Here is a 16521-nt window from a genome sequence, read left to right on the forward strand (position 1 = left end):
ATACTCTTTTATTAACTTCCGATCGAATTATTTCAAGGCGAAGGTTGTCAAAAGAAAATGTTAAAAACTTACTGGAACATGCTGTTGATTTAACGGTGGCAATGGTGATGATTTTGGTGAAGGTTGGAGTATGCTGATGACCGTTTGAAAAAAGATGGCAACGACATTGTTTAAATAAGAGTTTTTGGAATTTTTTTTCTTTAATTTTATTTTTTTTTTTGTATTATATTTAAAACTAGTAAACCGTTATTTTTTATTACAACTACATATATGTACATCCTTTTTTTGATATTTTGTTTTGACTAACTGCAATTATATTCAAAATAAAATACTGAAAAATATTGAAATAAATTCTGTAAAATCTATTAAGCGGACAACTCTACTAATTGGCCAGAAAGCCTGGTAACCAGATACTAAGAAAGTTGCCTTAAATTCTTTATTTTTTCCAATGAAATTTATTTGTACGAACATGTTCAAAATTAAACCTCAAATTTTTTCGCATTTATTCGTAAATAAAGTTTTCATATATGTACATATTATAGTTATTATATAAATTTAAGTATAAAATGTATGCTATAGCAACGCGTGGCTGGATCCACTAGTTTTTTATAAAAAGTTAACTGTTGGTTTTTTACGAAATTACATTATAAAACTAATTTTTTCCCGTATTGATTTTAGCTGAATCTCCAAGAAAAAGAAACAACGAACTTCTTTTGTCACTGGTTCAATAAATATAACTCTTTTTTCAAAATTATTTTTTTTTTCAAATTTTTGGCAAGCTCAGTTGGAAAATTATTGCAGGACTCTTCGTTTTAACTTTTATAAAATAAAACAATTTACTGGCGAGACAAATAATAATAAAAATTTTTCATTTCTCTGACATCACCGAACCCTATAACATTGTTATAAGTGACACTCATTTCATTATGAGTAATCGTCTGCTCAGAAATCGGTTTTGTTGCGATTCAGCGGTGATTTGTAGAAAGAAGCTTGTTGCTAGAGATATTTATGGGTTAACTCGATTGGCATCCAAACATCGAGCTCTTTTTGTATACAGTCGAATTGAAATATTTTGAAATAGTTTTCTTGTGTACTGGTTAGCTCCCGAACAATCAAAGCAGTGCAGTGGCTGCCAGTAGGGATGGTAAACTCGATTCCGATTCTACTCGAAAATCGAGTTTTCTCGTAAAATAATCGATTTTCGGAATCGGATTCCGATTCTATTCGAAAATCGAGTTTTCTCGTAAAATAGTCGATTTTTCGGAATCGATCTTCAGTAGTTGAAGTCGATTAATAATCGATTCTTGACATTCGAAAAATCGATTATTTTACGAGAAAACTCGATTTTCGAGTAGAATCGGAATCGAGTTTACCATCCCTACTGGCAGCCATCGCGTGCAGTTAGCTAGCTTCGGTTGGGACCTCCACATGTTGCAGTTTTCTTGGTTTTGACCCGTCGTTTATATGGCAGCTATATGTGATAGATTCCGAACTGGGAGCTGGTATTGTAGCCTTGGATAAAAATCCAGGCCTGAATATTTACATATATATTTGTTGTTCTAGAGCCTTCGACTCCCTTACGGTGTTGAACAATTCGTGGCAAACTACATATACCCTGTTGAAAGTATACAAATGAAAGGGGATAAGAATAAAATCTTAAACCTTAGGGTTTCCAAATCTATACATATGCTAGATTTTTGGCAATACCCATATTGTATCTCATGTTCAGTCACCATGTATTTTTTTTTTCTTTCTGGCCTAGAGTTTGAGGACCACAAAAGATGCCAGGGGGTCTCTTTCATAGTAGACAAATATGTATATCGATAAGTCAGGGAGTGGTGGAGTGATCTATGCTAAATACCCAAATCCTATTTGAGCCAGGAAGAGTTGTTTAAAGCAGTAATTGTTTCTCCAAAACAAAAGATGTGTTTTTGTTATCAAACTAATACTAAACTCAGGACGCATCTGAGAAGATCTTTTGGGGAAACTTTTAAGAAAAATGTCGAAAATTGAACGGTGAGAATTTCGTAAGAATATGCTTCTTAAGGTTCAGTTTGACTTTATGATCTTTGAAAGGTACAAATATATATACAAGATCTAAAGGACCGTATTAAGAGTTCAGATGTAAATCTAGCAGTCTTTCAATTATTATAGTAGAAATCTGTGGTAAAATACTATTCAAAAAGAGTCAAAAAGAGCACCTAACCAACAACTGAGCTGCTTTTAATTTTCAAAATAATGTTATTTATTATTGATCAACTTCTTGTTTAATTTCCAGTAAAATATTTGAATTATTTTGCTGTGGTTTAAATGACTTTTTGACCAAGTTTAAGAAAATAATGGAGAATGACAGCTACAAACCGTCTGAGGTGGAAAGTAAATCAGTGTCATTTTAATCTTGCTTTATTGTACACTCGGTTTTACCCTTACAATCTGCCATTAATACGAGCAGTGTAATGAACGATAATGACAAAACTTTGATATTCGCTAAGCAGTCAATTTGTTTTTGTCAGAAGTTTTGGGCCAAATGTACGCAAATACTCGGCTTATAAATTCCTATGTAGGGAAATGCATTGAAGAAAGTTCCAATTGACGAGCGAGAGTGCAATTTATTCTCATTCACACACATACATACATGCGTATTGTGTTTGCATATAAATTTCTAAGCGCAACTCAGTCTCAACGCAGTTGCATTGTAAAGTTTCAACTTATTTGTCATACAAGAGAGACAAAGTTTTATGCGCCTAAAACTAGGCAAATCTTTGCATATATGTGAGGATATGGAAAAGATTTGTGATGGAATTAGGGTATGGCAGTATGTATAGATTCGGCTATTCAATAACTTTAAGAAGTTATTAGCATTTACTTATATATGTGGATATATATGTAAGTACATACATATGTAAATGAAATTATCTGTATTTAGTATATATGTAGATTGGTAGATCAATATGTATATAAATGGCGGACTTTACTGTATACTTTATTGCATATGTGAGTATATACACATTTCTCCAATCTTAATGTAGCACTTTCTTTGAATTTATTGTTTAAATTAACACATTCCCAAGGAGCATATACATTTTAGTATATGGATTGGATTTGACAAAAAATAAATATGGTTTTTGATTACAATTAATTAGCAAATTTTGTAAGTCACATTTAAGAAGAAAACACACTTCCTTGTGAATCGATAGTCATAATCTTAGATATTTAATTTCATTGCACTTTTAAGCAAAGAGCTGAACTAAGCAGTAATATTTACGACAATATTCATTTGGGTGGAAAATTTTTCTATAAAGTAGTAGAATAGTGTGATTATCTTATGAAAATGAATGAACTGGTGTATTGAAACTTATTTTGTTAAGAGTGCGTAACCATATGTTCGAGCTAGCAGTCAGCTTAAATACCTACTCCATTCTTACATTTGTCCCAAGCAATAGGCTAGTTAGATTAGAAATTTTGACGTAAGGACGTTTTAATATGTAGCTTAGTTGAGGTTTTATTTTCCTAATTATATCTTCTAAATCAATGGAACAGAAAATTTAAATAGGCGCAAAAGCAGCGTAGGCTTGAGTTAAGTAGCTTTCTTCACTGTCACTGATTTTGATCGGTCATGTTATAATAGTTCGATCTGTCCTTTCCCGGATATTTTACGGTTGCCTTGGAAAATAATCCATACTAAATTTCGTGAAGATATCATGTAAAATGAAAGCGTTTTTTCATACAATGACTTGATTTTCATTGTTCGGTTTGTAAGACAGTTTTGTGCTATAGCCTTCCGAAAATGGCGTTTTCGACAAATGGCGATTGGTGTCTGCATGTACCAAGTAGGAAATATGGAATATTAAAATACCCTATTCAAAATGTTTATTGATTTAAGAAAATACTGATAATGAAAAGTAAAAAAACCGAGTGTAAATGAAAACACAGTTACTGGATTCCAAAAGTAAACGACCCTTCTAAAATGCCCATTTACTTGGTATATAAAATAACCTGACATTAATATTTCAAGTACCGGCTGGCCGAAAGACCATGGTACAAATTGCAGAGACTTTCATGCCTTTGCTCGACAGGTTGAACAGAGCACTGAAAGGTATTGTGACATACATTCTGGAAAACTCAAAACAATGTGATTAAAAAAATTCCCAAACCATCCCGAAAATCAGTAAATACTTTAATTGATCGTTCCTTTCTCAGAGATGGTATCGTCAAATGCACGAATTTCACTAAAATGTTATTAATTACCCTTGGCAACATCCGTGAATGTTTTTATTTCACACTTGTGCCCCTCCTTATTAAGCATAGGGACGAGCGTAGTATGTCAATGTCCTAGGCATTCCGTGCTCAGTTTTCTGAGCTAAGCCGATTATCTAAATTTTGACATGTTATAACCTTTAAAGACTTAAGGGATCGTCTCAGTGTGGTATTTTTAAGAAATCGATTTTTTGTTGCACTAACGGTTTGTAACTGTAATAAACATTCGGTCGCTACAGCATTTCTTGTAGAAGGAGAACAAAGTGGGGAACGTAGCGACTCTAATCTTTAAACGTGTTTTTCTCAGAATACTGTTTTTCAAAACGGTTTCAACTCTCAAAGGAAGAGTTTTGAAGATATATAGTAGTAATATTTTTAACGTCATTCGCCATTTTGTCAAATTTCAAAAAAAAAAAACAAAAAATTTATAGCGCCATAGACTTTCCTACAGATTAATATCCTTTTTGAAATTTTTGTTTTAGATCAAATTGCGGCCGCAATCGTGGACATCGTGCAGGGCATTTTTTTAAGTGTCATTTCAATACTTGATTTAACTGTTATGCACCCAATAAATAAACATAAAATAAAATAATTTTTATTCGTCATGAATGTATTTATTTATAAGGAAAAAATCGAACAGATTAGTTAATTCCATCGTTAAAAAAAGTCGCGAAAATCAGTGATTTTTCAGAGGGTTACACTGAGTCCCTTAAATAATTTACTAACATTTACAGCAATAACATGTACATGTGCCCATGTACATGTGCATCAAATGAATCTTTGGGAAGAGTAAGTACATATTAGACCACATAATGCAGCGTTACCTCAGTTTTATATCTAATCTTATATAATATTGCAATATCATTAAGGCTTTCTTGTTGAGTTTTTGAGAGGTAGTGGTAGATATTTGAGGTTTAAGCTCGACAAGGATTTTAGTAATATGTGCAGCCCACTCACCCACAACTTTAGCGAAGAAAAAAAGAGAAAATGATTGCGATGGAGTATTTGATAGAATGGAATTCTAAGTAGCTCGAGTTATTTTATGGTTAGTCGGATATGGGTGCCTGGCCACAGTGGTATTACAGAAAACTGAATAGAAACGTGTATACGGAGTCTTCTTCTTGTCGTTCACTACTAGACTGTTGAGCCACAGACTAACTTAACAAGCGTTTCGTCAGCTATCTATAGGTGTGTAGTTTCAAAAACCTTCTGACTCCGGGTAAACCATAAAAAGGTCTAGGTCTCTTAGTTCTCAGCAAAAGTCACCTTTCAATGATTGTAATAGTTTTAAATGAACACAAGCTGAATGCAAGCTGTAATACCTATTTGATTGAATATGAGATCGAATCATCTCTACATTTTTCCTCGAATGCTTCGCTTTTGATAAATCAAAATAAAAACGCTTTGGATTTCATACCTTAGATATACAGGTAAAATAGCGGAAATAGTAATAAAACATCTGAGCAAATTTGTGATAAGTTCAGAATGGTTTTGGCCATAGCTGATACCCTACTACAGGAGTTGCTAAGAAGACAGCAACCAACAGACGTGAAAATAATAGCATATGTGGACGATCTCACGGAGGTAGCAGTGGCTAAAGAACTGAGTCTTTAAATGGTCTGATCTGGAAAAACGAATTGAGCTCTTTATAGGGGAGTGCGAGATTACTTCACAGGTGAAGTATCTGAGAATAATATTGTATTCCAAATTAAAATTTAAGGAACACCTGACGGATACTTCCGGTAAAGCAAACAAAATTTATAATGTTCTATCGAGAATGATAGCTAATAGAGGCTGAGTGCGTTCCAGCCAGCGATTTTTAATATCAAAAGCAATGACCTCCATAAAATTGTAGGGGAACAAGAACACCAAAATGTGGCAGTAGCTGTGGAATTCCTCATCCAAAGGGCGCTGGATCCATAAACTTACACCGGGTATCCACTCCTGAATAAACAGACGACATGGGGATCTGGATTTCCGTTTGACCAAAATACTTAGTGGCTTCAGAAGCTACCTTTACAGATTCCACAATGACAGTAGTCCGAACCGTCCGACGTGTACAGAGTATATAGAAGACTCTAAACATATGGATATAATTTTATAATCGATTTTCAAATATAAGGGAAAAACTTAAAACCACACTCGGTGATAGTTTTACGCTCGATAATTTAACGACTGATAAATGGAAAGCTGTTAGTAAAATGTCAGCATTCATAATAAAAAAACTGAGACTTTTTGAATAGATTAGACTGACGGACGGTCAACACAATAGAGGAGACTTAAATGTCTTGTCAGGATGTAATACTTAAACGGTGGTTCCGTGGAAGAGTCTTGAGTTGAGAGTAGGTTAGGTTTAGCGGATTAAGGTCCACATTTTGATGCTTCAGCCTACTATAAAAAAAGGAGTTTTTCGTATGGCTTCACAAAGGAGTGTGCATAAGAGTCTGAGTGTAATCCCAAGCTTTGCTGAAGTATTAGCCATCTAAACCTAACTTAACAAAACCAGAGAGATCGCATTTATTTCAGAGTGGACTTGCTATTAAGTACCACGAACTTACTTTCCTAGCCACTTTATGGTAAGACTAGTTTCTTATTTGTGATAAAGAAGGCTTTTCGAACTTCCGCTTCTACATAGTTCCAGCACATAGTACACCCGTTGAAAAATAAGAAAATTAAATAATAACAACGCCACAGTAAACAAAACCTAATAAACCGAAAAAGAAAGGTTTCCATTGTCACTGGCGTTAACAACAATCAGTCACTGGAGACCGCATACAAGTGAATAAAACGGTTAATTGAGCAGAACATGAACATGTCCAGTTGCGTACTGCCAGCGCATGCATACATGCAAGCTTAATGAATGAAAAACTGCAACAAACACAACAACAATAGGAACAACTTTTATGCAATGGACAGTGCATTCAAAAGCGACTGAAAAAGCCATTTTCGGAATATGATTTTTGTGCGCATTTCAGCTGTCACACACGAACAGCATGAGAGGGGTTTATGGCATGCGCCCCAAGGGAAATGCTGACGCGAGCGAGCTGGCGAACAACGGTTAGCAGGGTAGCAGGTTACAAAAGGAAGACGGATAATGTGGCCACTGCGATAAGAGTTCGAACATTAGAATTCATTAACGCCAGCAAGGTAAGTGACAATGTGAATAAAAACGCGGAGATAGAGAGAGAGAGAGAGTGGGAAGGAATGTTGATATTCGCGGAAAATTACTGCGGGCGCGCTGTAGTGCTGAATCCATGGAATTGGAGTACGCGGCATTGAGCTTCAGTTCGAGTCGAGTGCGAGCTTTCAATGGAATTATGACGGAAAGGTGAAGGCGGGCGCAAAAAAAAAACATGGCAATAATGGCTGTTGGTGGGCAAGCGACGCTAACGCGCAGTTGACAGTAGCAAGTTGTTCAATTAAGCGCGTACATGTTGCATGTCGCATGTCGTATGTTGTTGCAAATGCAAACTGCAAACTACATACAACTACAATAAAAGTGTCAACAACCTGCTGAATTTTTTTCTCCCGACCGCGCTCGCTTGTTTGCTAGTTTAGCGCACATTGCTGTGGCGCTTGCCCGTTTTGCTCCCTTTTGGCGCGCGCTTTGCTCACCTGCTGTTTAGCGTCGGTTATGCCCTGCGCTTTCGATGATGTTAACCGTTGATGACGGAAATGACAGCGCTAATGTTTTTGGATGATTTTCTTTTTGTTGTTTTTCAGCTGTTGTTGTTTCACTGTAGTTGCTATGCTGTTTTTTTGTGACATATGTGTGTTTGTATGCTTGTGAAAATGCAAAAATGTCCCAAATGTAGCGCTGTCCGAACGGGGGGAGCAGCACGTTGCATGTTGGCTCAAATTACAACGTACATAAAATTGCTCCCGTGTGACCGCCACTACAGGCTGTTCGCTGGCAATAAGTGAATATGTGTGCAGGTATGTGTGCTTGTATGTGTTTGTATTTGTTTGTGTGTTCATGCCTTACATGTCCTGTCAGCGGCACTGGTGTCATGTGATGACAAATGAAATTCACCGAAAAACTACATGCAATGATGATGACAATAAAAACAACAAAAACAATAATAACAACGAAATTTTTTCGGCAAATTTTAGTAACTCTATCGGTTTTTAGCTTTTAGTTGTTGACGTCATATCATGATTGTATAGCTACTATATAGGCAACACACACACATACATACTAATATTTATGCACATACTAATACACACACATACTAATCTCACACAAGTAAACTAATATCTATACACACATACTAATGCACATATTCACATGTACAAATAAACACTCATACATTTATGCTTAAAAACATAGTTTGATAGTTGCGCTCTCAGTCACATATGCACCTGGCTTACACGTTGCTAATTGAAAAGCTAGTTTCACAAAACAGCAAAATTGCGAATTATGAAATAATATTTTATTGTTATTTGTTTTATTATTTATTTTCTATGCTGACAAATTACTTGTTAGTAGATGAATTTCCAGTGCATTGCATTTGTATGTGGCTTTCAGTCAATTGATTAGTTGCGCAATTTTAGATAATATTTTTGATAGATTTCTTTTTAAGTCAGGTGACCTCAATAATTGTTTTTGCATAACTATCGACAATTTTTTTAGAGTTGTGTGGGGAAGACGCGTTGTTTCTAAGCTAAAACATGAAAATAACGTTTACTTCGGCTGCACCGAAGCTTTGATACCCTTCACAGTTGACTTTCTTTTAGAACTACATAAGTAAATAACTTGATACAAGGAAACTGTGGGACGGCATTTCAAACTCCTTACGTACAGCTGCAACCAAATTTCTGGTAACGACGAGGAGTGCCGTGTCGCAGTGGAGAGAAAGACTGCCTACCTCGCATACGAGCGACCACAACACGTGCAGGTTGCGATAGATACCGAGAGTTAAAGAGGGAAGCGAGACGCATTTGCAGACAGAAAAAGAAAGAGGCCGAAATGCGTGAGTATGAAGAGCTTGACAAGATGGCCGACATGGGTAATGCTCGAAAATTCTACGAAACAATGCGGCGGCTAACAGAAGGTTTCAAGACCGCAGCATAATATTGTAGAACCCCCAAAGGTGATCTAGTCACCGATGCCCAGAGCATACTTAGATTATAGAGGGAACACTTCTCCAGCCTGCTGAATGGCAATGAAAATACAACGCCAGGAGAAGGCGAACCCGATTCCCCAATCGATGACCATGGAGCAGACATTCCATTGCCCGACCATGAAGAACAAAAAACAACAAAGCGGCGGGGGCCGATGGATTGCCGGCCGAGCTATTTAAACACGGCGGCGAAGAACTGATAAGGTGCATGCATCAGCTTCTTTGTAAAATATGGTCGGACGAAAGCATGACCAACGATTGGAATTTAAGTGTGCTCTGCCCAACCCACGAAGAGGGATAAGCCTCCTTAACATCGCGTATAAGGTTCTATCGAGCTTATTGTGTGAAAGATTAAAGCCCACCGTCAACAAATTGATTGGACCTTATCAGTGTGGCTTCAGACCTGGCAAATCAACAACCGACCAGATATTCACCATGTGCCAAGTCTTGGAAAAGACCCGTGAAAAGAGAATCGACACACACCATCTCTTCGTCGATTTCAAGGCTATCTTTGACAGCACGAAAAGGAGCTGCCTTCATCCCGCGATGTCTGAATTTGGTATCTCCGCAAGACTAATACGGGGTCAACTGACGATGAGCAACACCAAAATCTCCATCAGGGAAGGACTTTACCGAGCCGTTCGATACCAAATGAGGTTTCAGACAAGGCGACTCTCTTTCGTGTGACTTCTTCAACCTTCTTCTGGAGAAAATAATTCGAGCTGCAGAACTAAACCGAGAAGGTACAATCTTCTATAAGAGTGTACAGCTGCTGGCGTATGCCGTTGATATTGGTATTATTTGCCTCAACACCCGCGCCGAAAGTTCTGTTTTCTACAGACTGGATAAAGAAGGAAGGCAGATGGGTCTGGCAGTGAACGAGGGCAAAACGAAATATCTCCTGTCTTCAAACCAATAGTCGTCGTTGACCACGGCGAATATAGCATTCGATGGAACGATGAGCTGTATGACATATATGACGACATTGACATAGTTCAGCGAATTGAAAGATAGCGGCTACGCTGGCTAGATCATGTTGTCCGAATGGACGAAAACACTCCAGATCTGAAAGTATTCGACGCCGTACCCGCCGGGGGAAGCAGAGGAAGAGAAAGACCTCCACTCCATTGGAAGGACCAGGTGGAGAAGGACTTGGCTTCGCTTGGAATCTCTAATTGACACACTCTTGCGAAAAGAAGAAACGACTGGCACGCTGTTGCACGCTTAACATTAAAGAAGAAGAAGTATAACATGATCTGAAAACGTAACCAGCTAACAGCTGGCAACCAACAGAAAATGTTTTGCTAGTTCTTTATAGCTACTTTGTTTGACGAAGACAACTTAATTAAGAAGGAAAAACGTTAAATTCGTTTGCATCGAAGCTATAATACTTTTCACAAATGCAAGGAGTTCCTTAAAAGATTTAGATTCGTACAGTTGTGTGGGAGTCAACCAACTGACCTGAACAATTTCTTCGGAGATAGCATTATTTCCTTAAATTATGACTCTTGCCAAATTTCGTGAAGATATCTCGTCAAATGAAAAGGGTTCCAATACCAGTACTTGATTCCGATCGTTCCCGATATCGGCGGTTCCGACAATTGGCATCTTAAAAACTGAAGCACTAGTTCGCATATGTACAGAAAGACAGATAGATCGGCAGACAGCCAGACGGAAGTGGCTAAATCGATTCAATTTGTTACGCTGATCATTTAGTTATATATTTTATTGGGTATCCGACGATCCCTTCTGGGGATTAAAATCATTGTGGCAAACTTAATATACACTTTCCAGGCTATAAAAATATATTTTGTTCGGCCAGTTGTATAATAGCTATATGATAAACTAATATGATCTTAATAATTTCTTCGGCAATTGCGCCACTTAGCCTTAGGCAATAATCCATACAAAATTTATTGAAGATAACTCGTTAAAGAAACAGTTTCCTTTAAAAACAGTTTATTCTGATCATTCAGTTTGCTAGACAGCTAAAAGCTATAGAGGTCCGATATAAACAATATCTTCGAAGATTACATGATAGCGTAAGGAAATATACCTTGACGACTCTTGTGAAGAACTTTACTCCGATCGATCAGTTTGTATGACAGCTATAAGTTATAGCAGTTAGATATTGACGGCTCCTAAACATGAGTAGCGGCTAGTGACTTTTTCAGAATTTCAGATCGATATCTCAAAAACAAGTCCCTCAGTTTGGCATAAACACATAGATAGATGAACAAATGGACAGATAGACTGACGAACATGGATCGACTTACCTCATCACACTGATTATAATATCAAGTGCTAGTTTTAAGAAAGACATATTCCATAACCCATATATACCAAGGTTTTAACTGATTGTAGGGAGCTACTTTTAGAAAACACGTTGGACTCGGTCAAAGTTTGACAGAGACTAGGTACTACATAATGTCTTACATGTAATTTTCTTTCTTAGGCTATTTTGTTGTTTGAGAAAAAAAATAATTTCACTGATCTGAAGCACCATTGTTTCAGTAACCTATTGGAACTCCGACGGAGGGTCTTTGTCATAGGGAATCTAGTGTAGAAATGAATGATAGATGCATTTTTAATACTTAGTAGAAGATACTACTTGTATCCAAGTTTAACTGGACTCAGTTGGTTTTCAGCGATAATGGTTAACTGCAGCGCTCAGTTAAAACCTGAGAACAGTAGAAAGTCTTAAACACTTAGGGATTTATAGTATATTGAAAAAAGTTACGTTTTAATTCTTAATACATTAAAATCTTTGAGCTGACTTATTTTCCGAGACGGCAGATAAACTTTGGCTTAAAGACAGTACACTGTAGAAGACTTGAAGCCAGTAAATCAGGGGAACGTGGTGGTTGCGGCGTGATACTGGTTGAAAATATCGTGAAAAACTCCCGAAGAAACAATGCAGTGTGCGAGCATGCATTGCCGAGTTGTCGGCCCATAATTCCCGTCACTTTTAACGTATAGCTTCGCGAAAATTACGCATAACACTTAAATAGTATTCTAGTAGACAGTTTGATCGGTCGGAAAGAATTCGGAGTGCATCACACCTCGATAATAGAAGAACATAACTTTAATTTTGACCAGCCTTGACGCAGTTTTTTCTGTTTCAGCTCACTTTTGGCACGATATTCGACCGATTGATCTGTCTGTTTCCGAGTCGTAAGCATAGATGCTCATCGACAATAATAACATATTTCACGACATCTCGGTAGTCGAAAAGCATTTTTTCACGGACGTGTTTTCACTTTTCTTAGGCTCAAATGCCGTCTTGTATATAGATGCTTTTATTTACTTTAATATTAAAATTTAAATAGATGTGAACCCGAGATAACCGTTGTCCTTCCATAAGTACCTCTATAAAATAGATTCGTGATTTTGTAGTTCGAAAGAAAAAATAATGATTTGACCTAACAGAAAAACTAACTTGCAATAAGCTTCTAGAAAAATGTGTTTAGTACTTTTTGCTTTGACGACCAAACCAATTATATACGCCGAAAAACATGTTCATCAATGTTTTAAGCATTTCTTTTAACATGCCCATAGACATTTGCCAATATGTATGAGCATAACATAAAAACATAATAAGCAATTTGCATACCTGTGTAGTCCGGTGTGACATGTTGCCGTTGCATGTCATTCATGGAGCAACCGCTCGCTGCACTCGTGTACATATTCACATTGAACGGTTCATGGTAGAGGCTGCTCTTGTCAATCGACTCCGTGTCATTGTCCATAGTGACGGCCTGCGAAAGCATAAAATATAACGTTGAGGGAATGTGTTGGTCATGTAAAAATTGTATTAAAAATAACACTAAAAACAAAGAAACTATGAAAAAAATACATATTTGCTGAAAATTACAGCACAAACTCACCTTCATGCCATTGCAATTGAGCCGCTTGTCGGCGCCACCAAGCGTATCCGGGTTGAAGTTGTGTTGGAATGCATCGAGCACATTGCCGCCACGACCGCGTTTATTACGTATGACGATTAAGAGTATGACCACAACGAGCACCAATATGATGGCCACCAATACGGCGAAAATGAAGCCAATCAAACTGTTCTCCGGTTCTGGATGGTCTATGGGTTTGGGTGAAATCACTAATGAGTAAAGGCAAATATGGAAAACCGACTATTAGATAGTAAAGAATTTGGAAAATAAAGTGAAATTTTGTAAAATAAAAGTTTCGGTGCCGGATTTGGTAACATAAAACCTTGTACTGTGTGTAGTCTGTGGCTTGAAATTATCACTCTATCACTATCGGTCTTAAGCAAGCTACAACTTCAGCGTACTTTAAATCCTGCGAATTATTTTTCATATTCGAAAATCTTTTCGCCTGTTTGTAAATAATTTTTCCTATAACTTCACATTTCTAAAAGCATATCAGCACTACTTAACGTTTCTGTATAGTTCTCAAGCAAAGTGTGAAATGCTCATAATATTTCTTCCTTATAATCCCTGTATCCTTAGCAGCGTAGCTATGTTAAATATGTAGCGGCATTTTTCCGGTCTTCAGTTGTAGTGCGCGCTAGTTGTACAATAAATGCAATTTAATATGAATGAAAATGGATATGACGCGGCGGAAAAGTGTGAAGTGGAGATCCCTGAAGAAGCGCTAAGCCCGCAGAATGATTTGTACATTTTTAATATGCCAGTGGTTTATATAAAAATGTTGATTACGGTTGCCTTAAAGAAGTCAAGATTTTATTACAATATGTATTAACGCAAGGCAGGCGCTTGGGGGATTGCTAGAAGCGCATATTTCTAAGGGCAAAACAGGGAGCCATAAGTTTGGAGTTTTACTCAATTTTGCATATTCGGGAAGAGCATTTTAAAATGCAAAACTTTAGTTAACTGGTAAATTTTTTGTTTAATATAAACTCTGCTTTTGAGAATTAAAAAATCAAAATAAAATCAACTTGAGTTTATTCGTCATTTTGGGGTTTAACATTAAACTCAAACAGAATGTTCGTCATTTCTAATTAGTATTCTTCTCAAGGAATTTCTGAGCTCGAGTTTATTGGTCATTCTAGTGTTAAACGTTACGTCCTACTCTCGAACAAAGAGATTATTTTTGTATAAGTAAAATTTGTTTGTTAATAAACAAAAGATTTTTCCTAAAAAATTCTCGTGTTTATGCTTAACACCAAAATATCTCATAAACTCGAGTTTGTTGGTAATTTTTGTGTTTATCATAAACTTTACTTTTAAACACAGAGTTTAACATTTTATAACTAAAATTTGTTTGTTGATAAGCAAATACTTCTCCTTAAAATAATCTTTAACTCGAGTTTATTAGATATTTTGGTATTTAGCATAAACTCTACTCCCAAATATTGAGTTTATCATTTGACAAGTAAAATCTGTTTGTTAATAAACAAGTACTTCTGCCTAAAAATTTGTTCAACTCGAGTTTATTGGTTGTTCTGGGGTTAAACATTAAACCCTACTATCAAATACTGTTTATCATTTAAAAAGTAAAATAAGTTCAAAGTCAAAGTTCCAAAAAATCTTCTCCCCAAAAATTGCTTTAACTCGAGCTTATTTGTAATTTAGGTGTTTAATATTGAACTCTGCTCTCTCTGCTCTTTATTAACTAAAAATAGTTTGCTAGTAAAAAAGACTTCTGCCAAAAAAGTTCTTTAACTAGAGTTTCTTAGGTATGTTAGTGTTTAGTATAAACTCTACTCTCAAACATAGAGTTTAACACTTCACGAATAAAATTTGTTTCATAATAAACGAGAACTTCTCCCTTAAAAATTCTTTAACTCGAGTTCATTGGTCATACTGATGTCAAGCAATAAACTCAAATCTCTAACATATAGTAATAAACAAAGATTTCTTCCTAAAAAAATCTTTAACTCGTGTTTGTTGGCCTTTCTGGTGTTTAGCATTAAATACTACTCTCAAATATATGACTTATTATTATAAATTAAATGCGTTATTTATTATTAGCACCTAATACTAACAAAATTTTTGGCTTAAAAATTGGTTAAACTCGAGTTTATTGAACATTTTGGGGTTAAGCCTTAAATGTTACTTTCAAATATAGGGCTCATTACACAAATTGTTTTCAAACTTTTTTCGACCAATACTTTTTCGGTATTATAGAGCCCTGATAAACTAGGTTTATACGTTGTTTTGGAAAAAAGATGTTGTGTGTACTATTAGTTTTCGATGCACACAAGTTTGAAATTTCCTGATTTGAAAATATTTAGTAAAAATGTAGGCCCAAGTTTCAATGAGAACACATAGTTGTTCCAAACGGATCCTCAAACTCGTGTCTAAAACCAAGAAAGGGAAAATAGAGCTCGAGTAGAAAATCGAAAGAGAGTAACTTAAACTCAAATTTCAGACCATAAAAATTAAAAATGGACTGTGTGAGAAACTACTGTTATCAAAAAGTAAAGTTAGATGACTATCGTTGTAGGTGTACCTTTTGCGCCACGCCAAACTGTCAACAAAGAATGTTATTTGAGTAATCTGCGTCGTTTTGGGTTAAGCATCTCAAACCATTCTTATTATGAGCGAAAAACTTTTAGTTTCTACATCACGTTAACACACCATAAGATAAATAGATGAGGATTGCACCGCGACCTAAGATCTTTTGTGCCCTATAATGCACCATGTTTTACTGTATTGTTTCTTCGCGGCTTTTATGCAAAAACTCGACTCATATTGTTTCGCAACCACCATTCAACCATTCAAGAAACTCAAAAGGCCCTGTGATGCTGGTTTTGAGCTTATAAAAGCCGAATAAAAGCATGTGTTGAAGACCATTCCGACTGGAAAAAGCTTTTATGAAGATGAGTTTTATCGGACGATTATTGCTTTGAAAGCGATGAAATTGATTTCGTAGATTATGTAAATAAAAAATTTACATTTCATAAAAAAAATTTACTTAACTTTCTGCTCACTTTATTATATGTGTATGAGTAGATGATCAAAAGAAAATGATGGTGGAAAAATCTAAGAGTAATTTAGTTATATTTTTCTCCTGCTGAGGAGCTTCAGCTTTCATAGGTATTGTATAATTGAAACAGGGTTTGAGGTGTTCGACAATGTTTAAAATATGCTTCGAATGTAAGATCCATATGACTTCCTAAGTATGTAATGTAGTTTTCGAT

At 36.0% G+C, this 16521-nt stretch overlaps 1 protein-coding gene across 1 annotated transcript in view; it reads right to left on the reverse strand.

Annotated features, from left to right (window-relative positions):
- The window catches only part of LOC120781358 (discoidin domain-containing receptor 2-like), a 97285-nt gene that overhangs the window by 32716 nt on the left and 48048 nt on the right, over positions 1–16521 (reverse strand). The window contains exons 7-8 of the mRNA XM_040113569.1: positions 13268–13473; positions 12994–13138 (exon numbers count right to left, since the gene is read on the reverse strand). Of these exons, the coding sequence (XP_039969503.1) occupies positions 12994–13138; positions 13268–13473 (351 nt within the window). The remainder of the gene's footprint in view (positions 1–12993; positions 13139–13267; positions 13474–16521) is intronic.

The sequence above is a fragment of the Bactrocera tryoni genome, unplaced genomic scaffold (genome assembly GCF_016617805.1).
Source record: "Bactrocera tryoni isolate S06 unplaced genomic scaffold, CSIRO_BtryS06_freeze2 scaffold_643, whole genome shotgun sequence".
NCBI lineage: Eukaryota > Metazoa > Arthropoda > Insecta > Diptera > Tephritidae > Bactrocera > Bactrocera tryoni.